At 42.7% G+C, this 23,749-nt stretch overlaps 1 protein-coding gene across 2 annotated transcripts in view; it reads left to right on the top strand.

Moving 5' to 3' along the window:
• Atf3 (Activating transcription factor 3) overlaps positions 1-23,749 on the top strand; it is a 166,286-nt gene that overhangs the window by 119,319 nt on the left and 23,218 nt on the right. The window contains exon 2 of one of the 2 annotated variants that reach the window (XM_067155775.2): positions 7,395-7,985. In XM_067155775.2, the coding sequence (XP_067011876.1) occupies positions 7,590-7,985 (396 nt within the window). In that variant the 5' untranslated portion in view covers positions 7,395-7,589. Of the gene's footprint in view, positions 1-7,394; positions 8,037-23,749 lie in introns of both variants that reach the window. The other variant, XM_067155774.2, reaches the window with a different exon arrangement.

The following is a 23,749-nucleotide window of genomic DNA, read 5'->3' as shown; positions in this document are numbered from 1 at the left end:
AACATGCGTCTTGTGGAACTGATTGACCTTCATTCTGGCTCGACGTACATGAGCATTATCGTCCACTTGGCAGCAAATCCTGAAACTACAGCTCAGAGGATGTTGTCTCTGTCATGTTACCTTGGATAGGAATTTGAGGCGTACGTCGACCTAAACATGATCCCACCCCAAAATATGACGGAACCCACTTGCTGCTTATGGCGCTCCAGGATGAAGGGCTCGTTCCATCTTTGACCGAATCAGATCGTCTCCAGACTCTAAAGCTCCTACTGTATGAGCGCAAGCTTATGGCAATCTCATTAGAAAAGAGCGTACCCATCCACTATTCCTGATGCCATGGGATATGGGTTGTTGCCCACCGCATATGACCTGTCGTGTGGTGAGGAGCTTTTGGCACAGGTCTCCTTTATCTTACTCCTCCTTCGCGCATCTGGTTTCGCACTGTCTGGTGGAACGATACGTCAGAAGCAGGGGGCCAACACCGTGGCCGATCCTCTCTGTCAGTTGTTTTGAGTGGGCGTCCCAACCGTTGCCGATCAGCCATAGTTTGTCTTCTGGCTCAGTCCAACACAAGTAACGACACGATCTTCCAGCAATGTCACAGTTCAAATACGGTCAACAGCTGCAATGGGTTTACCTCCCTTACACACCAGCACCTGTTCACTGATCGACAAGACAAACGCCTCCTGTACTGCCTGCACTATGCGAGGCTTTTTGCGAATAGGCTGCGACAAACATTCTCCGCTAGATGGCAGGCATAGGCGCACAATGTTCTAAACGTGTTCTAATGACGACAGCCTATAAAACACTATGCAGTATGGTCATATGTTCACTGAAGCTCATAAATTACATCAGTAATATTAAATATCGGCAATATTATCTGTATAAAGACGCAGTTGGCCTCTTCATGTCGCAATTTGAAGATTTCCCTCGACGAAGGCTTGGAGTGGTATACCGGGCGGCTAACTTCTTGTGTTTTTGCCAACGCAGTATCAGTTAATAGAGGTTAGGATTAGATCACTAACAGTTTGCTGACGTTCTTTGACCTCGAACTGTAACAAAACACAATTCTGAAAGGGAAGAAGTAGCAAGTCCTCGTATTACACACTCGTAAGTTTGAAGGACTTCGACAATAGGGTACAACAGCTTCATCGAACTCCTACAGATGCTTCACCAGAGCAACAAAAGAAGGTTTTTGGGCATCGAACTCCTCTGTCCTGATGCATAATCAGTTCCATTTTGTGGTGTCGAAGCTCTAGTCAGTGGGATGTCACACACCATCGTCTTTTCATCAACACGAATCAAGTACCCGAAAATCAGGATTTGATTTCCAGTTTCTAGAATGATTGGGATATTATCGTCTGGATATTTGAAGTTGTCCTAAATGTCTAAACAAGAAGACTGTTTCTTTTTTTGGTGATAGTTCGTCACAATTCTTATCACAAAGAATCCACTATCCTCCACGGATTTAATCACCTTCTGAAATAAGGTATAAAGTTGTAAAGGCTACAGATGCGAGATTAATCTGAGCATGTCTAATTACTAGGTCCTTGCCTAGATATAGCTGACAGCCGCTTTTCTCTTAATTCCCTTCTAGACGATATTTCATGGAATCGTATCTCTTCTGGCTGCGAACCACCTTGCCGAGATTGGCAAAATGGTACACAACAGTAGAATATTTCGGGGAAAGAATCTGAACTTTCAGTTCTCCAATAAAATATTACTTGCACAAACGGAAGAAAACAAGTACACTTTAAAATACATATAAGCATAACATGATGAATTCATTTCACAGTTCTATACAAAATATCACTTGTATAAACGGAAGTGAACAGACACGTTGCGCACACATGCATGCACCAATAATACAATGTTACATCCACACTGGCACAGAAGATTGTGCGTCTATGACTGCACTCTTACGGCGACTTATTGGTATTCGCACCTTCCTGTGTTAAACTAGTGGCATAGAGCAGGCAGTATAAGAGGATCGAGACGGCAGTGGGTTTTACCTTCATACATTGGCCTGGTACCGTGATGAGTACCATGTGAAATCGTAATAAGCAAAACATTTTTGATCACTGTGTTGTACTTCAGGATCACCACGCAGGTTCATTTTGGGAAAAAAAACAAAGATTTTTGCAAAAGTCAAGATTTTCGAGCCCTTTGCCTCATTTAAAACAGCACGGTAGTCTAATATGTGCAAAAGATATTCCCGTTAATATTTAAATATAAAATTGGCATTATTGTTTTCTTTGGTTTGTAAATTGCTTCTGAACAGAACGACAATTTCATACTCAAGTTTATTTCATGCCGACGAGAAGCGGTGGCTTTTTTTGTTCCTTTCCAACTACTTCGGAACAGATTGAACGTTCGACTTTGGGACTCGCGTCTCTATCTTTCATTCATAGCGGCATCTGGTAGAAGAATATCTCACTTAGAAATTGAAAAAAAAAAAAAGTACCTGTATCTATAGAGTTCGTAATTCTTGTCATTGGTGGAACAAGTTCTGGCAACCATGTTTAGATCTGTTGTCGGTGTTTGACCCGCGAAATGGTAATGGATACATTTGTTCGGTTCCTGTCTGATTAGTGGTCACATTCACTGGCTGCGGGGTGGAGTCTAAAAGCTTCCTGTCCGCTGCCATTCAGTTCTCTTGCTTACATAACCCGCCAGCGTCCTTCTTCGTTTGGTGTAAACAAACCGCCTGTGATTTGGCTCGCATCCATCTCCAGCTTTCTCAATAAAAACTGGGGATCTCACACTAACGTAGCACGTGTCTGTCGAAAGTCAGAGCTCGCTAAGATCGTGAGTTCGAGGCTGCACGTGTTTATCCTACAAAATAGGTCGCCCAACAGAGTTCTGGTAGAGTAAAATGGAACGTGTCACAGTGGTTGAGGCCAAATTGTTGTTACTATTTATTTCATTCGTTGCTGTCATATGTGGAGCACGTTTACGCAATCCCTTCGCCTTTGTCGCTCTTCAACAGAGATATTGCGTGACTTGAAGAGTTTCTTCGGTGCATCCCTCATTTCCGCAATTTTCTTCCTAAAGGTTGTTCTTCGCTGTTATTATCACCCTCGGTAGCCTCGTGTTCACTATGTACCCATACGGGTTGTAGAAAGGATGTTGAGTCTGTGGCAAGACCCAATTAGAGTATGGGACCGACGCCAGGAGATACGAGTAATGGGAAGTGAGCACGACTTGTTCTGGATGATTTCCGACAAACTTTGGGCTGGGAAGACTTGGGAGTAAGGAGAAGAGATTCTCAACTACGTGGTATGTTTCGAGCCATCAGCGGAGAGTTGACGTGAAATGATATAAGTAAACGAATAAGCTTGAGTGGAACTTTTAAAAGTGGAAAAGATCACAAAATGAAGGTGAAGTTGTGATTCAAGAGGACACTTATAGGACGGGGGGTAAGGGGGATATCCAAGTTCACCGAAAACATTTAAGAAAAGGCTAGGAAAACAGTCGTAGTGAATCTGGCATCTGGACGACAAACTTAAATGGGGAATAATGGTGATTGATTGATTGATTGATTGATTCTTTCTTTCTTTCTTTGTTTCTTTCTTTCTTTCTTTCTTTCTTACTGACAACTCGTATGACGATTCGCGCACAGGCCAGATTAGATGTAACATGTCTGCCTCACAGGTGGTTGTCCCACGCTGTTGTTATCCGGCGGTATTAGTTTCAGGAGTTGCAATTTACAGGTACCGGTAACAGCCTTCACGTGTTAAACAAACAATTTCAGTATAGGCCCGCAGCGCATGCAGCGACACTAATTGTTGTAGAGACTGAGAACGCGTCCCCACGCGCACGTCACCATTTCAAACTGCAAGGCGCAATTCCTACCGAGTTTGAACACAAAGCTCGTGATTCACGCCTCCGTGCTGTTTTTGTGGGGTTGTTTTAATATTCAGTGTATACGTTACTCGCTCGCATTACATTGTGCGCAGTAATTATGGTGCTTGTTGTCATCTGCTTCTCTAACGTGGATTGTTTCAAGTGCTGCATTGTAACATGTGAGACGTTTTCTTCGAGTGAAGCATCGTGACCACAGATCTGTGTCACACGTCTTCGTCGAGATATTTGTTGTATGGCAACAATACGCCGATCTGTGGAAAACAGCAACAAACGAAGGCGAGAGCTTACTCGTCACGTTGCGTGTTCCTTATGGGAATGTGTCGTTTGAAACACTCCAGAAATATGTAAACAATTTTCTCGGAAGTTCTCGTTGACTAGGTCTCTCTGTAAGAATGATTAGCTGTAAGTTAGTGTTCAAATCTGATTTCCAATTCAGACTTCAATCCTGGCCTGTCGTACACGTAATGAGCGCAGTAAGGGCTGACTAGGAGTTGTCCTAGCTATCCAATTATTGTGTTAAATAATATGGAAGGACGGTTTTGTCTCCTTGAAAAGAGGAGTAATAATGAACGTGAGTGAAGAGCAGCTGGGAAAGAGGCAATTAACATAAACAATTCTCATTTGTTCTGGCTAGCAGACGGGAGCTGCCTAAACACAGGAAGAGTGTTTGTGCGCTAGGGCTGTACAAGGTGTAGCAGCTAACGACACTGAAATCTCGATATCTTAGAAAGCAGCCAGAACGGTTGCTGGTTCAAACAGGTGGGAAAAATGGCAGGGGGTAATTGCATCGAGAAGGTAGAAAAAGCAAGTTAGGAATAAACTCGATCGATGAACCTGTGCAAATAAACCGGCTCTAGCGGTGGGATCATGTGAGGCGAATAGAGGGTAAGAGGAGTAGAGGAAGACTATGGCGACTCAGTTTTTAATTATTTAGTGATAAGAGGTGTGGAACTGCACGATATTACAGAGGTGGTTCCAGGTAGAGGATTGTGGAAGCGCTTAGTTAATTCACACAGGTTTGCAGATCGAACGTTGAAAAACATAGCGTTCTATAATGAAGAACTTCACAGTGACACCTCGAAGGTCTTCGGCGATGCAAAGATAGAAAAGGGCCAGGAGTGGATAGAGAGCAGCCGTGCCCTTCATTAAGGTACAGCGCACAGCATTCGCCTGCTGTGAAAACTGCAAGCTCACAGCTGCACGCCCCTAACCGCGTGGCCAACTCGCTCGCTAGGGAATCTGACGGGTGTTAGAGACCCTGGATTATCGGAATATGTCCTAGAAAAAATGTGGTGGTAAATCGAACGCTGGACTCAATGCTCCACTCTTGAGTAAACAAGTATGCAGCCAGCAGGCCGCCAAAGAAGTTGAACAGAGTCGTGCTTGTGCACAGTACAGTTCCTATAAACAAACAGGAACTCTTATGATAACCCAATGTTGTTTACTCCGACGGTATTACATAGGATAATTCACATCTGCAAATCCCCTATGTCTTCTTTCCCTACTCCATAGTGTACGAAATTATAAAGAGCAAGCAGATATGGCCTAGAAATAAACGAACGGTCTCTAGTTGAGTATGCAATTACTTCTACTGGTACTATCTCGCACCTCTAGGGATGTTCGCTCTGAACCATCTTCGCGTTAAGTGCGGCCAGTATCCAGTATTCGGGAGATAGTAGGTTCGAACCCCACTGTCGGCAGCCCTGAAAATGGTTTTCCGTGGTTTCCCATTTTCACACTAGGCAAATGCTGGGGCTGTACCTTAATTAAGCCCACGGCCGCTTCCTTCCCACTCCTAGCCCTTCCCTGTCCCATCGTCGCCATAAGACCTATCTGTGTCGGTGCGACGTAAAGCAACTAGCAAAAAATAGCATCTTCGCGTCTTGGAGTGGCTGCCTGTCCGAACTCGCAGAAAGCTGAGACAACTGCTGTGTGGCGGTCTGCACGGAAGGAGGCCGTCGTTCTTGTGGTTCACATCCTCTGGTCTAAGACGGAGCCTTGTCCTGCACGAGACAGTCGACCTCATACTAGTTGATGACTTGATGACGATAATACTGCTGATATCGTCATTCGCTCCATGTGTCAGAGTAAATTTCAAGTGTTCTCTTTCACAAGGAACTTGTGTTTCCTTCTCATGTGTTTGTGTCTATTTCGGCTTAAGAAAATAATTGTTGTTTTATTTCTCACTTCATTTTTAAATTCGTTCGTTCCATAAACAACTTTTGTTTCATTTAATTTGTTCAGAGAAGATGTTGCCTAGTTGTATGAAACACAGATCAAATATCTCTCTCTCTCTCTCTCTCTCTCTCTCTCTCTCTCTCTGGTTTGCCAGATCTCCTAGTAGCTAGTTCTACCATGCCCTGCCTTCGAAGGATCGGTTACAGCAGCAGAATGACGATGACTGATTGCAGTAAGGTAACACAACACATAGCTAGGTTTTTAATTGCTGTAGAGTGCTTCTTTGTAGCTGCAGTGATAGCAAAGCAAATGACCTCGTGTTGGTGATTAATGTACCTTCTGTGGATCAGCGGGCCTCTGGATCCCAAACCCAGCAGAAGTCCACTTGACACTCTATCTTGTACGATGTGGGCATTGAAAAGGTCTCTGGTGACATCTCGTGTTCATAGATCGTATTTCTGACATCTGGTAGAGTAAATGGTGGCATGTACACACTGCAGATGAAGGCATCTGATGATTGGTTTAGGCCCGGCACCTTGGTCGAAAGGTCGGTCCAGAGGGCCCTCAGCTCGATTCCCAGCCGGGCCGGAATGTTAACTGCATATGGTTAATTCCTCTAGAGTTGTGTAAGGAAGGGCATCAGAGGCGAATTCGGAAAAGGCCAGGAAAAAAGGAGAGTATATTATACTACCGCTGATATCGCCATAGGCCTCTTATTGTATTATAATAGACATCAAGTAAATAGTAATATGCTATAGTTTGTGTTCAGTGGTTAATTATACGATTGTTTTCGCGAGGTAGTTCCCTTTAAAACTCTATACTATAACACTCTGTGTAGTTCTGTTGTGTCAGGAAAGTCACAAGCAGTGTTTAGGGAGGTTAGACAAAAACACATTGTTAATACTGATGCTTTCACAGCCCGTACTTGTGGCTTATGCCGTGTGCAGAAATTGTAGAACTATTTCTCGTGAACAGTCGAGATTTTCTTCTGAACGCAGAGCAAAGTTCTCTGTGAAACGTAAAGAGTTTCACGTTGCTTTCTTGACACGGCATGAGCCCATATCATGTCTACTAATAAAATGTTCCCATTCTATATCGTAATGGGGTAGGGCGGGCCTCTCTCTGGCCAGGACATTCGTTACGGTGATTTGAGGTGGACAGGAGCGGCCATGTGCTAGTAAATGAACTGTCCAGACATTCGCTTGGTGAGGAAAGTCCTTCTCAGGACAGCCTCCCGAATCCAGAGCTATTCCGCTCGGTTGTGTATCAAGTAGTCAAGAAATCTTTGTTATGATGTGCTGTGTTTGTGTAAATACCATGTGAGTAACATACTTCTCTGTTGTTTGCAGGACGCGGCTGAACTCGGCGGTGGACGGCTGTCTGTTATCTCCAGCAGCGCGATACCAGTTTCGTGATATGAATTCTGCAGAGCGCATGTACACGTGCCGTGAACCCATCTAGCGGGCTGTGAACTGATCATTAGCGCGTGTGATATTACTAGATTACTAACTCTAGCCTCGTATGTAAATAACTTCGCTATCACCATGTATAACCTTAACATCAACGTGGCAACAGGCGGCAGTGGGAATCTCCTGTCCGTGGGAGACAACTGCACGACGCCCAAAACGCCCGAGATCCTGAACTCTCTGATCGCGATGACGAACCCTTTCGACGGCTACGGCGGCCCTGCACGCATGATCCCGCGTTTGGCGGCTTGTCCTCCTTCCAGCGACACAAGCAGCAGCTCTGGTTCAGGAGCAGGCTCACCCCTGGGTAGCCCCGTGGGCTCCATCTCCACTCCCAGTGTTCAGCACACGTGCTCGCAGCTCATCAAGGAAGGCCTCAAGCTCACGATCCAGACCAAGAGGAGGAACACTGGCAGAGCGGTGGACGCCGACCTCGAGGCCGGGGGAGCCGCCAAAATGACCAAGAAAGAGGAGGTGAGTCTCTGTGATGACGACTATGACGATCTCTTCTCGCCAGGTGTTGGGGTAAGTCCACCGCTACTCATCTCCATTCGCCTTGCCTACGACATCTAAACATACCCGCTCGTTTTCACCATCACTTCCATTTCGCAGTCCTTATTTAAGATATTTGGAAACTTATTGCTGGTGGGTGCAGATGGCAATTCAGTGTTTCATCCTTTGTTGTTCCATTTTCTTCTTCTGACTTTTCCTCTCCTCGGACCATTTTGAGCCTGTTTTCCGACCTGGGACCCCTTTCATTTTTAACACTTTTCTTTCTAAAGATCTCTTTCTGTTGCTTCTTCTTCGCGTATATTGTTTGTTTCCAAATCTTCCTTGACTTCATGAATCCAGGTTGTTGTTGACTTCTTGTTCCAAAGATAGTTGACGATCTGTTTGCTTAACTTTCTGTCATCCATTCTGTATAAATCATGAAAGAATCGCATTCGCCTCTTCCGTATCGTTTCTGTTATGTTTTCAATGTTCCGATATATTTCATGATTAGTTCTTGATTTCCAGCGTTCTGCAGTTCTTAGCGGACCGAGTATTTTCCAACCTCCTTAACTCTCCTTATTTTTCGTCTCCTAACTTCAACAGCTCAGGAGCCTCTTTAATGTTGGTGATGATCGCAGTCTTGTCAAAAGAAATTTGAAGCCCAATCTTCTTTGCTATCATCTGGAGTTCTTCATTCCCTTTCTTAGCTGTTGCTATATCGCTGGCGAGTATCATTATATGAGATCAGACCTTGAGAGTCTCTTTGTTAACAATTCCCTAACGACTTTTTCCAGAACACAGTTGAACACGATTGGTGAGAGTCCGCCTCCTCGTCTCGCACCAGTTTTGATTTCGAAGGGCCCAAAGATCTTCCCCTAAACTTTATTTTGGAGTAAATATTGCTGATGTCCGGCCCCGTGGTGTAGGAGGCAACGCGTCCGCCTGTCACCCGCCGGACCCGGGTTCGATCCCCGGCCGGGTCAGGGGTTTTTAATTGTAAATGATTAATATCTCTGGCCTGGGGACTGGGTCTTTGTGTCGTCCTTAACATCCCTTTCCTCACATTCAACACTATACACTTCCGTCATTTACAAAATACACGCAGGTTCCTCACATACGGTGCAAGTAGGGGCAAAAGATCTTTCTAGGTCGACGCCCCGAACAAATAGCATTTTACAAAAAACAAAAAATGCTGATTGCCTGATTAAATTTCTTGTCTTGTTGACTACTCCAGACCCATCAAGGTTTACCTGTCAATGAAGTCAACAAAAACTGCCCCAGCATCTTGTATTTTATGATACTCTTCCGCACATTATCTACCTTTGCGAAGTCTGCTTGATGAGTTCTTAATCCAGGATACCTTCTACTCTGTTTAGTTATGCTTTAGAGAAAACCTTGTATGCGGCCGAAACTATAGATATTCCCCTGTAATTATTAACATCCAGGTTATCTATCACGTTTCTTACGTAATGGATGTATTAGAACCGTCTGGCAGTGTGCAGGAATCCTCTGAGTTTTTCATATGTTCCTAAGTAATAGAGTCAGAGATGTTATGACTTCACTAGGCCCCATTTCAGTTCTGCCGCGATGCCATCTTCATCCACAGCTTTGTTGTCCTTCAACCCTTCAATAATCTGGATCACTTCTTATTCGTCAGGTGGTACTGAGTTAGATGGTGGATTTTGAAGTATCTGGCGAAAATTTCACAATTTTCCATGTTGTACATCCCTAAGTTCCCTTCTTCATCTCTGAAGTAAGAGTCCTGGAGCCTGATACCCTTTTAATTGTGATTTGAAGATCTGATAAAAGTTGTGGGTGTTATTCCTCTGGCCTTGATCCTTCGGAATACCCGGGCTGTTAGTTTCGTCAAGTTCCGAAAGATAGTAGATGCTCTTACTTTTTGGTTGAACTCCATCTCTTTCTGTCCTATTCGCACTCTTCAGTCCCTCACTCTCGTCTCTTTTGCTTTGCCTGGAGGAGTGTCCTCTCAGCCGCACCGTTATTATTATTATTATTATTATTATTATTATTATTATTATTATTACCACTAACTCTGTTACTTAGATGCTGACTTTCCAAGAGAACAGGCAAGTGGGAAGGTTTTCCAGTCTTAAAATACCAGCCGAAACCCGAAATTAATCAGGCTGGCTTTAGGTCTAGCGACCACAGAAGTATGATAAGCTTAAGAAAGGTTTCTTTTTAATCGAGAGGATCCTCCATAGCGTTCTCCTTCAAGTCTACAAAATCGTACAAAGCATTCGCTGTGGCGCAGCAGATTTTTTCTACATTCTCTTGATGCAAGCATAATAGGTAAACCATTCAACTGGCACTGCAGCAGATAGCCCCAGCATAAACTACACTTTTCCCATATGCCATCAGATACATCATGTTTCTGCACATTGCTGTTTTATAACAAAATAATAGTCAATTTCACAAAGAAATTATGTAATGGAAAATAAAATAGAATACTCTAGAATGTGTAAGGGGAAAGCATGCATCATTAACTGTAGACAAGAACGCGCGGGCATTTAGGTCTCGTAGGCAACGCTATAGGCTATCAGAGGGCTGTTCTTTTGTATGTGTGTGTGTGCGTGTATTTCTCATGTTAACATAGAGAAGTGTTATCCTATACCTGTAAATCATTGTTAATGTAGGTAGATTAATTGTTAGAATATAGATATTTTTATATTCCACGGTACCCATGAGTCAGCAAGCCTTATGTTTCATCATTACATACGTTTGGGACAAACTTGTGTATAGTAGCCACAGTGATTCCATTCCCAGCCGACATCAAAGCGAGTTCGACCTTGCAGGCTTCCTCCTCCACAACAACTTCAGTGTATCCTTGTATACGGGAGTGCTCTGCTTTTAGGATTGTACGCAACTGTATCTATCTTTGTTGTGGAAGCCGGATTATGTTGATGCGTGCCTTTCTGTGGAAGTGAGTAGGCAACATCTTGCTACTAGAAGCCCAGGCACGCGCTGTTAATTGCTTTCAAGTTGTTAAGAGACAACGTCGTAAGAAGTTCCGCTACAACTCGGAGGCTGCCGGCTTCAATACATGGTCTGTAATAACATCAGTATCACATTTACTGAAACACGTCCAATCAGAATGTTTTAAGAGGAAAGCAGAGGAAAACAAGCAACACTCTTAACTAACAATTTATATCCAAATTCAGATGAGATAGGCTAAGCAATAGTACCAAGGAAGAAGTCCCGCACGACTTCTTAAATCACAGTTTTGTTATGGTCGAGACCGAACTCGCACAGAACATAAATTCACAATCATACTTGCTTGCTGTATGTGATGTGGAACTTCTTTTTCTTACCAGTAATTTAAGGTCGCACTAACTCGACGATAGGGCAGGGAAGTGCGGATTGTAGGGTTCGAACCCAAGCTCTCAGCTACTCGGCCCGTGTATAGTGGAGCCGTTCTGTGCGGCCGCGCGTGCAAGTGCAATGCCCCTTGGTATTGGACACTTCCGCTGTCAATCTGCATATGAACCAGGGACGCATTCCGTATAGAACACGGCGATCCTCCGCTGTCTAGGCAAACTAACCAGATTGTTTGAAGTGATTATTGAATGCTGATTTTATTAGTAGTAGAACAATTACACTCAAAAAGAAAAAAAAGAAAAAGGGAATGCATGCGATTGTTCGAACTATAGAATATTAGCGATCCTTTCTCACGTTTCTAAGATTTTACTGATCATCATTAAAGACAGAATTAGAAGGAAAATAGAACAATCAATATGGCTTTAGAACACAAGAATAAACTAGGGAGGATATATTTAATTAGTACTACGTAACATTTTGGAATAAAAGGTTAGAAATCAACAGGAAAACTTATGACGCATTTATTGACTTGAAAAAAGCCTTCGATAATGTTGAGTGGAAATTGATTTTACAAGTAATGGGGAATATGGGACTTGACTGGAAAGACAGGCGCCTTATTCTAAATCTATATAAAGATCAAACCACGGAAGTTAATATTAATGGTACTACAAGAGAAGCATTACGACAAGGTGCCCTCTTTTAGTTGTTCATAGAAAAAGCAGTTCGAGAAATGAAAGGGATGAATTATGGTATTCAGGTGCACAGTATCCGCTTTGCGGATGATATTGCTCTCTTTAATTCTGAGAAGGATACGGGTAAGATGCTAAGAACATTCAACAAATCCTTAGAATTAAATAGCACACCGATAGAACATGTCACAGGATTCTCCTATTTGGGTGGTGTAATTACTTCCGATATCAGGTTCCTTTCGGAAATCAAGAGAACAATAGTGGCAGCAAAACAAGCCTTATTGCTAAAGAACCATCTCATGGAGACCAGAAATCATTTCTGAAGACATTTCTTATGAAGTGTGCTACTCTATGGATGCGAAACCTGGACATTAGGGAAACAGGAAGAAACAAAACTTGAGGCTGCAGAAATGTGGTTTTGAAGAAGAATTACAAAAATAAGTTGGGTGGATAATAAAACAAATGACCTTGTTTTGAAGAACGTAAAGGAGGATTGATGTTTAATAAATGCGATAAAGAAGAGGAAGACAAAGTTCCTTGTTCACTTACTGAGACGTGACTGTCTTCTTCAAACTATCATTGGAGGTAAAGTACTGGGAAAGAAGAACCAGGGGGCGGCTAAGGATGCCATACATCAGCAACTCCATCGGTGAACTGTCATGCGGCATGAAGAGGTCAGCAGAAGATCGTCAGTAGTAGTAGATGATGATGATGATGATGCAGATTTAAAGGCGTAGACTTTCACGACCACTAAATGGCATTATAATACTTAATTTTGGGGATGGTAGGTCTTGTAATGCTGACGTGTTTCGAATGTAACCAGGTTCTTCAGAGCAATAACTACACTCGAGGTGGTAGAGAGACGTAGCTCTCGAGGAGAAAGATGTTGACGAGTTGGTACTCATAACTTGAGGGAAAGTATTTTGTGAGAAAGAACTTATGCCGATTGTTCCTTTCAAGCTCAACACTTCATTCGGTGTAAAGCTACGAGTTACTCGCTTTTACGGAAATAATTTCAATTTAGTGCATCCTCAGTCACAAGTTTCTAAATGTCCATTTGTAGCACTGCTAAACATAAGACATGTGTAAGTCTGTATGGTCTGGTTCGAGTCCCGCTAGTGGAAAAATGTTTCACCATCAGAATGTTGGTCCGAGTTAGGGCATATGGCGCTGTTGATGGTGATTCGTCCATCGGAAGGAGACTTTAAGCCTTGAGCAGACCCCTCGGTGCTATTCGACAGCAGTAGGCTCTGTGCCGACACCGGGTTTCATGATCATATAATAATAATAATAATAATAATAATAATAATAATAATAATGGAGAGGATGATGGGTATACAAGCAGGAAGTATGATGAGATGATGGATAAATTTGTGCGATATACTACTGAGAGCTCTAGTTTTATGACGTATTCTGATTGATTTTCAACATGTTGATGCATAATTTTCGTCTGTTTGTGTAATGTTCCCCATAATGAGATCACTAAGGGCTCTTTACCATCACCGAAGTTCCGCTCTAGGAAGGTGAAGTCCCAGCCTGTTTGCAGACGTACAGTGCTCAAAGACTCACTTTTCCAAAACTTGATGTGAAATCATTGAATTTTTAACAACCATAACTTTATTGTAATTAAATCTTGGTGGACTTGGTTTTGTGTTAATATTCGTAAAGTAAAAATAGGTTAGAAGATATGACTATTATTAATCTAGCTTATTCTGAAGCTTTAATATTACTAAATAACATCACTTCCTGAGAATTTAGTAGCAAATAGAAGGCTTGAAGCTGATGCACATAACAGTGTGTAACGAAACTGTGTAGGCCTACAATAAGTATTGGACGATTGGCCTCCTAATATCGCAAAATATGCAACTCTTATAGAAATACTTGCAGCCCACGAGTCTTCCTACGGTTCAGATTGAGAAAGACAATTAAAGAGACATGTGCCTTCATTTAACATTTGGTTGACCTGTTCTTATGATACAGTATTAACACACTGTGTGTTATCGGACGCGACTGGAATTACTCAGTAGCTGTAAGGACGTGCCTTCTTTAGTGATGCAGGCAGGCACGTGTGTCTTAACAAGTTTCCTTGATGACTTCCATTTTGCAACCGCCATAAAGACTTGGTGCGACTCATCAATGCACTCACGGCTGCCAACTCTCACGTTTACATTCGTGACGAACACTTTCCAAAGGAAGCCGCCGTAGCAATCTGAGTGCGATCTGCTCTTGATTATTACACAGCTTTCCTTTGACGTGACGTCTATAGACACACATTCGAACCTTAGTGTAACGAAACCGTCACCTCACATTCGAGTTTATGGTCCTGGACATAGAGATAAGATCCGAATTGTTGAAATGTCGGACGTGAGAGACAAGTTGTGAGCTTTATGATTTGGTTTGTGAATAATAAGTCCGAAACTAAAGGGCATATGCTGGTGGTTAAGATGTCTAAATACAGAGCATTTGACGCCACATTCGCATAACAGAATGGTCCGAATATACGGCAAAGGAGGAGCCAAAAAATTGAAGTTGGATTTAAAAAAATAACCCTTTTAGGTCTCTCAAGTACTTACAGCTCTCGTCTGTCAGTTTTTATAGTCCCTTATCTATCTCCTCTCCTCTAGTTAACACCTTTGTCTATCTTTTCTCCGCACATATTTTCATTCCAAACCTACTCGTCAACGCGCACCACAGAAGTCGCCTTCACAATGGGAACAGCATTCTGTCGTACTCGCAGGGTAGCTGTAGTAGTGTCTTTTACACTTGTGGAAGGCTTCAGTTATAATAAGAAAATCATGTTCCATTTTAATTACTTGATTAATTTATTAATGATATGGAAGTTCAGTACTTTACACTCATCAGCATTTTTTTTTTTTTTTTAAGTTGCACAGATACAGATACGTCTTATGGCGACGATGGGATTGGAGTGGGAAGGAAGCGACCGTGGCCTTAATTACGTTACAGCCCCAGCTTTGCCTGGTGAAATGGCGTATGGTTTTTAGTGCCGGGAGTGTCCGAGGTCAAGTTCGGCTCGCCAGGTGTAGGTCTTTTTGATTTGACGTCTGTAGGCGGCCTGCGCGTCGTGATGAGGATGAAATGATGATGAAGACGACACACACTCCCGGGACACATGTTTTATTTATTTCGTATGGCATGAGGATACATTGTTACAATTTGGTTATTAACTATATTTATACATTTGAGCTCATCAATATCTGCATTGCTGCTAAAGCTGAATGTCAACATGCTAACCATTTAGTCATGGAGCCGGACATTTGGCTGGTATGAAAATAGAAAACCACGGAAATCATCTTCGAGGGTGCCGACAATGGGGTTCGAACCTACTAACTCCCGAATGCAATGTAACAGCTACATGACCAAAACCTCGCAGCTAGTTGCTTGGTATCAGCCATTTTGAGTAGACAGTGTTATTAAGAAATATTTTATATAAGATATATTTATTGCTCTTTTATCAATACAAAGAATTGTGCAAGTGGTTAGTGGTCAAACAAAACTAAAAGGAATCTATTCATAACATTACTGAATTATCGTCACTGAACAATTTAAAGTAGATTCTCTTCCGACGCCGAACCTTACCACGCCATCACCTTCACTTCTTCAGATGTCGCTTTCAGGGAGGACACATTTTCGTAGACTTTCGAGATCCTTTACTTTTTCTTGATTGAAATTGTGCGCGATAGGATAGAACGTACGCAAAATAAAAATAATACCTTAATTAGAGAACAAATACTGCCTGGTTCTCCCTTGGTTCAGTTTAGCATAAGACCATCCAAATACCAAACGAAAGTTGGCCAGCCTGGCAGAGGGCTGTGGCGAAGCTTGCTTACAAAGCGACTTTTACCACCTCGCTATCAGGACAGAAATGCGCGTGGGCGAAGCGAATGGCTTTAACAGCGCAGATAACAAATCGCTTCTTTTTCTCTTTTTGAACAGATTATGAAAGGCTAAAAGTCATTCTGTGTTCGTGTTTAATGTTCTACTGCATTGTTAGTTTTAGACTGGGAAGTTCTGTCACGTTGCTATCTCGTGAAAAGGAAATGGTAGTTTTTCCCTTGCATATCTCGGAACCTTCGCTCCGTGCGTAAACATCGCAGGATGAATATTACTAATAGACTGGACCGTAATATTAATAAACTGCATCAAAATGAAACTCGCAATATTAATGCAAAATTGGAAGTATGACGTATTTTGAGAATGATTTTCAAAATTAGAGAACAAATTATACTTATACAGTAATTATTATACTACTTCAAACAATATTATAATGAATTTCAAATACAATGTACGAAGGGCTTACTATATTCTTATACACTTTATTTTCCTACCCGAATGAAGTACATTACACATCAGTTGTTACGTCCACCTTCTCAACATAATTTTCTTGTAACTGTATGCACTTTTGTCAGTCTCTCCAGACCTTCCTGAAACCATTCTTTCGGAGTGCTGCGTACCAATGCCTTTACACCTGTGTCGAGTTCTGCAAAATCCGCAAAACGGTGACCACGCAGAGGTTTCTTCATGTTCCCGAACAGGTGATAATCACTTGGTGCCAAGTCGGGTGAGTATGGTGGGTATGACAGCACCGTGAATCCCATTTGATCAATGGCAGCGGTGGTCTCTCGGCTGGTGTGGGGCCGGGCATTATCTTGTTGCAGAAGCACACCTTTAGCCCATTTTCCTGCCCGCTTGCTGTGAATGGCACGATGTAAGCGCTTAAGGCTTGCCACATATGCTGCACTGTTAATCGTGGCCCCAAATGCCAGCCAGTCAATGAGGATGATGCCGTCTGTGTCCCAGAACGCGGACGCCATTTGCTGGCCAACTGATGGCACTGTTCAACATTTCTTTGGCGGTGGACTGCCCCTATGCTTCCATTGCATCGATTGTTGTTTCCTTTGTGGCTCATGGTAATGGAGCCATGTCTCATCACCAGTCACAAGCCTAGCCATGAAGTCGGCTGGATCTTGATCATGGCGTTGCAAAAGTTCTCTGCACACGTCCACACGCCTCTAGAGTCTAGGCACCCACGTGGATGACACCTTCCCCAACTGTAAGTGGCCGTGCACGGTCCGCTGCAGGGTGTTTCGGCTAATTCCCGTGGCTGCTTCCATTTCCGTAAATGTGATGCATTTGTTTCCTTGGATGACCTGTTTGACCCGGGCAATGTAGGCTGGTGTTGACATTGTCACATTCCCTCCAGAACTGGTTCCAAGGTTTCCAACCTTCCACCCAGTTGAAAACTGTTTTCCGTGACGGCCCATGTTCTCCACAGACTGGCATCAAGCGCCGATGTGTTTCTGCAGTGGTCACGCCTTCTTTCCATAGGAACCAAGTCGCATAGCGCTGTCCCTGACGGTTGCTTTCCCATGTTGTCTGCTCCTATGCTATGAAATGGCTATAACGAGTGCATTCGTTGGCCCCTGTGCGTGTGCTGCTACCAAACGGTGGAACTAGACACTAGTTACACGTCACCACCTTCAAAAGTGAAACATGAACCATACCCGGACGTACAAAAAATAAAGTGTATAGTGTACGCCCCTCGTATTACTCGACCCTGTTTTACGGTCGGATGCCCTCCCTGACACCAAACCTATGCAGAGGGATGTAATGACTATTGCGTGTTTCTGCGGGGGTTAGTAGTTGTGTCTATATGAAGATGTGTGAACTAAGGAAAACACAAACACCCAGCTCTTGAGCCAGCTCCGACTCGGCCGGTAATCGAAGCTGGAGCCAATTAGCTGACCATTCAGCCAAGAAACCGGACATATACAATAATTAATGGCGGACAGAAAATCTATTTTAAAACGCATTGGTCCTAAGTATTAAAACGAGACGTAGCCCGAATTGTGTTGAGCTGTGGTAATCTTTTGGTCCTCTATCAAGACTATCCTATTTTCCTGGAGAAATGTGTGGGAGTAAACGTATTGCTAGCCGTTCCTCGTGCACAAGGCAGTGACTTTACGGTGCAGCCCAAAGTCTTCAGTGATGCCAGTGACGATTTACTGACGTTCTTTGACTTTTATTCTGTACGAAATTGCGACGTACCGGAGTGTACTCCCTCACACGTTTGTCTCGTACAGTCAGCTTCTGTTGGTTAGTCAAACAACAAGCAGGTACAGTAGCGTTGTGATGCTGTGATCACGTACGATGAGTGGACTTTTGAAGTAGCCCTCAGATTCGAGTAAAAATGTCTGACATAGCCGGGAATCGAATTTCGGACCTCCCAGTAAGAGGCGGGCTTGTTAGTCATGGACATTGAAAGAGCTCAAGTAATTTGTAAGTGAGAGAGAAAACTCCATGTCTGTACGCATTTGTCCATGTTAGTTCCGGCGATGTATTCTGTTCGCTCCGCGGCTCAGCAGTCGCACTCTATTTCACTCACGACGAGACTGATTTCAATAAAATTTGGTGCCATCATCAAGATGGTAAAATGAGTGATTCTGAACGGGAATTTCCTCGTTTGTGCTAATAGCACCACCTTTATATATAGACAAGCAAAATTTCGTACTATGTAATATTTTATGTTCCATTATCAAACCGAATGTTTTGATTTATTCATGCGTTGTACCTGTTAGTAAAGTAGTTTTGTAGGACGTGAAATTCTGTTGGAGTTGTCAAAAGCTTTTTTTAAAATTATAAAATGTTTTATGTAACTTATCGGTACACCGAGCTCGATAGCTGCAGTCGCTTAAGTGCGGCCAGTATCCAGTATTCGGGAGATAGTGGGTTCGAACCCCACTGTCGGCAGCCCTGAAGATGGTTTTCCATGGTTTCTCATTTTCACACCAGCCAAATGCTGGGGCTGTACTTTAATTAAGGCCACGGCCGCTTCCTTCCCAGTCCTAGCCCTTTCCTGTTCCATCGTCGCCATAAGACCTGTCTGTGTCGGTGCGACGTAAAACCAATAGAAAAACAAAACTTATCGGTACATTTCTAACTGCTCGGAACCACCCAGCTATGCATTATTTATGACACTAGCGTAGGTTTTACAGCAAGATGAGTGTTAATAGGACGTGTGAAGTTTAATTGAACCGTACAGTTTTGTACGAGGGAAAGATCGCGGGTGATTCAAGGCTGTGTTATCCAGTAAGGAAGTTGTTGACGGCAATCGAGAAGCTTTCCGTGTATTGATAATCGTTTTTGGATTACATTTTTACGAAATGAGACCACATTGACTCTAATAGAGCCATTAGAGTTGACGCGAGGAAAGGGCATGCACGTGTGGGCTTCTTGTCTTCTCTACATTTATCTTTTATTCTATATTGTAATTAGATTGCTAAATGCGTATTGTGTGATATTGTTGGTCGGTTTGGCAACCTCAATCATTTGAGGAAGATGGTGATGGTGGTGGTGATTATTGTGTTAAGAGGAAGTACAACTGGGCAACCATCCTCTATATAACACTAATCATAGGGAAAAATGGAAGAGATCTGGCACTTCGAAAAATGAAGGTATCGGCCAAAGAAAGACACGGGCCACGAAGGGCGTGAAAATGAAGGACTCCCTAGGCTCGGAACCTAATACCGTCGGAGACGGAAAAGAACAAGAGTTGACCAAGGGAGGTCAGGTAGGATAGACGAAAGTAAGGAGCCTGGCACAAGTAAGTGGAAGCAGTGCCAGGACTCAGCTGATGTCCCGTGGTCGCCAACCCACGCTCCCAACTTGAGAGCCTCTGGGGCCCCGTTTAGTCGCCTCTTACGACAGGGAGGGGATATCGTGGGTGTTATTCTACCGCCCCCACCCAGAAGGGGTTCATTTGAGAAACAATAAATAATAATACATTATATTTTGAGATACTAATCTGTTATCAGAAAAAAATAACTTCTTCACTCATTCCTTGTGGTAAATTTCTCTTTTAAGAAAGTTGGCAGTTTGGTGTCTCTGAGCCGATTTCCCTCTCATCTTCTGACAGACTCCTCGTTTTGGTCCACCCTGTCCTTTGACCCCAGTGGTGGTTACAACTGAACAACCACTAATCACACGAAAGGAATGAAAGTCAGTCGTGCTTGCCACAAGAAGCAACTAAAAGGGAGACCAGGAGCTGTAAGGTTTTGTTCTCTTCCGAACCCAATGGTATAAGGTTTCTTTTTGTGCTAGTGGCTTTACGTCGCACCGACACAGATAGGTCTTATGGCGACGATGGGATAGGAAAGGCTAGGAGTTAGAGGGAAGCGGTCGTGGTCTTAATTAAGGTACAGCCCCAGCATTTGCCTGGTGTGAGAAGAGAAAACCACGGAAAACCATCTTCAGGGCTGCCAACAGTGGGATTCGAACCCACTATCTCCCGCATGCAAGCTAACCGCAAGGCCAAGTCGCCGGGTGACGGTATAAGGCGCTATAAGCTATGTGAGGCCTGGAGAGTCTCATTTTCACGCCCTCCTTGGCCCTTCACTTGATTTTACCGATACCTGCATTCTTCTTTTCTGATGAGTGTTTAGAGGGAACGGTTGCCCAGTTGCACCTCCCCTTAAAATAGTAGACTAAGAAACAACAACGTCTGAGCCAGAAGTGCTACGGCTGCACCAAATGTGTCACCAGAGATATTTCCCATGACATGGTCAGACTTGTAAGAAGTCCCAGAAGTGCTGCTGACACAGTGTGCAACAAAAGGAAAACATCACAGATTAGTGTAAGGAAGAGTGCGATAAGTGATATGATAAGGAAGACGGAAATGTTTACTTCCCATGATAAGAGTGAGTGTTCTGTACAACACTAAACAATTTAAGGGAGGCTACCGTTTCAGTTGTTTACAACGTTCTACTGTAAGTGCAGGCATGCAGGGAGAATTTTGACAATCAACTGCTTCGTAAATCATTTGAAATGCTGTAAGTCACTAAGAAAATAATTTCAAAAGTTTCAAGGTATCATATTCAGTCTCATTTAATGTGATAAGACAACAAAAACATTTCTCCTATAAAACATCGGTATCATTCCAGCCCCATACGGAAAAGAGTCGAGTCCTGTTAATGAACTGTATAATATTGTATTTGATAATGTAATACCGGTTTTAGAGAAAGTAGCAAACACTTTGTTGACGCATTTCTCCAAGACGACACAAAGTCGGCCTAACACATGCACTTCGCACTGTGAATGAACGGAGTCGGTAAGCGCAGAGCACAGCGGATACGTCATTAAATTATAAAAGAAGGATTGAGACCCATTTGCATTAAATTGTTGACTTCTTTTGTACCTTCCAGTCCGTATCGTATCGGTCTGTTTGTGTCTTGAACTCGGAAGCAGGAGAACCCTGAGCGGGGTGGAGGAACTAGGGTAACGTTTACTTTCCTATCTCATTGTCGTCATAAGACCTGGCTGTGTCGGTGCGGCGTCAAATATAAACACACAAACTGTTCGTCCTCCACATAAACATAATGGAAATAAGTGAATCATGTTCTGATCGAGCTATTTGTAGGTTCACTGCGACAGCGGCAGCACTCTAAAAGAGCCCAAAGAGTACGTGTATCTTATTTTTAAAAAAATGTTGTAAAATGGTATAATTTTCTTTGTACTACATTTACACCTGATCTAAGCTTAGAACTGAAGTGTTGTTTACGCAGCCTTTTCTTAAATAATTTCGAAGAAACTGGAAATGTATCGAAAATTGGAAAATTATTCCAATATCAATTTCTCTTGCTATGAACGAATCTGTCCCAATTAGTCCTCTTCAATTCCAAGTTTATCTTCATATTCTTCTCCTCATCTTATTGGATCGGTACTTGGTATGGTATAAAATGGTCTTTCTGCCTGTATTTGTTAATATTGTCATAGCATACAGGACATACGTACAGTTCAGTCAGCAGGTGGATTTTCATGGAACTTCGTACTTAAGTTTAGGATAAGGGCGAGTAGGATCTCAGTTATAAATCATTCAAAAATCCAGCAGGAGGGGTTTTGCGATGGGCCTTAAAATATAAACAATCCTGTATTTCTTGCTTGCGGTTGGTTCTACCGGAAAACTGCTCATGACAACATGTGTTTACAATGATTTTGGTCCATGCTTTTTTCGATACAGTGAAAAATAAGGAAATATCAGTGCAGGCCGTGAAGACCTGATGGAGGGTTGCTATGGAGATCAACGCGGCAATATTATCACGCGGAAGAAGGAGCAGCGGCCAGCGAGGTCGTCACGACAAAGTGGTCCCTGGTATGAGTAGAGATGAAGTTAGATGATATATACACGCACATCAGTTCAGGTTCAAGGTCTTGCCTCTAAGCTACGGCGGCCGGCACTGAAAGTCTGTACGATTCACATTGCCAGAACATGTCTCAGCATGCAGGAATGGCAGTGAGCCAGGTAAACTCGTTATAACTCGCTGATGTGCGTACTAGGATCAGTTCAATAAAAAGGACGTGAATCATTCCGGCTTGGATGGAAAAATCAGTTTCTGGACTTGAACATGTGCCGACCTGGCAAAAGGAAGAACATTCGCAGAGTGAACAGGCATTCTCTCTTTATACTTCGGCTCGCCAGATTTCACACCACTTACTACTTGATACTAGTAATAAACTTCTACTGTCAGCAGATTTTTCTTGAATATTACAAAGAAAAATGCGCATTACTCACGGAAAAAAAAATTCACGAATGATGTAAACAAAATTATAATAGATTTGATCAAATGAGAATAGCCTGAGTGTAAATTACTGAATCACTAGTCCGACACCAAAAACGGCAACCCTTGTGTCATTACCCCTAGCCAATCACGAGAAAGAATGATAGTTCTCAGATGAATGAATTGGTTTTAGCAGTTCTTTGTTTGAAAGAATGTAATCAAAACATTGTCGGCGTAACGGACTGGAACGAAACTGTTTTCAAGTTTACTTATGCATATTGTTAAAGATTTTTAAGATGATTAACAGAAAGTTTTCCAAAATTCTGGAACTTGTTTCCACCTCATTGCACTTTTAAATAGTAAATTACATTTCCGATCATAGTTATTGAAGTATGTAATTTATACGTGAGAATCTGAAACCCACAAGCTCCTTACTGTGTTTTACAATTTCCTCATGTTTTGTTTGCAACAAACAAATTAACATATTGCTCAAAATATTATGAAATTTCTCCACAATCGGGGTCAGAATGATCTTTAGTCCAGCCAGGTCGGAGGAAAGGACACATTCATCAAGTCTAAAGCGCTCCCTAGGCGTTTCCTCTGCTAATGACAGTAACAAATGACAACGGAACAATGGGCAATGGCCGTAATTCATAGCTAGGGGCTTGTATCTTATCTAGTTCATTGTTAGCGGAATAATTTAAATCTATAAATGGCATGCATGTGTCGTAGTGTCCTACCAACAGGCCAGCCATTTCTTAAACGGAAAAGAAAATTGTCTTTCCTCGTACCTACTATCTCGCTCCACTGCTTGTTGAAGTATAGGTTTATTGTTATAATTGTTGTTATTGCTTCATTTACAAACTTGAGACATTCGTAATTTCTGCATTTCTTGACAGAGTCTGTAATTATTCCTCAAAGAGTTAAAAAAGAAAAAAAAAAAAGAAGTGAAGTCCACAAGACATCCTCGCCTCCACTTCCGGTCGGTTTGATATTTGGAGAAAAGTGTATTCATCCCTCTGATTCCTAGCAGATGTTCTTGCATTGCCCACAATGAATAATAATAATCGTATGATATGCTTTAGACAAGAGAAAAGCCATCTCAGGGCGAACTTAACTAAGACACAAGACACGTTAAAACAGAGTCGGG

This window comes from Anabrus simplex, chromosome 11 (genome assembly GCF_040414725.1).
Source record: "Anabrus simplex isolate iqAnaSimp1 chromosome 11, ASM4041472v1, whole genome shotgun sequence".
Lineage (NCBI taxonomy): Eukaryota > Metazoa > Arthropoda > Insecta > Orthoptera > Tettigoniidae > Anabrus > Anabrus simplex.
This window is presented reverse-complemented; position numbering and strand designations above follow the sequence as displayed.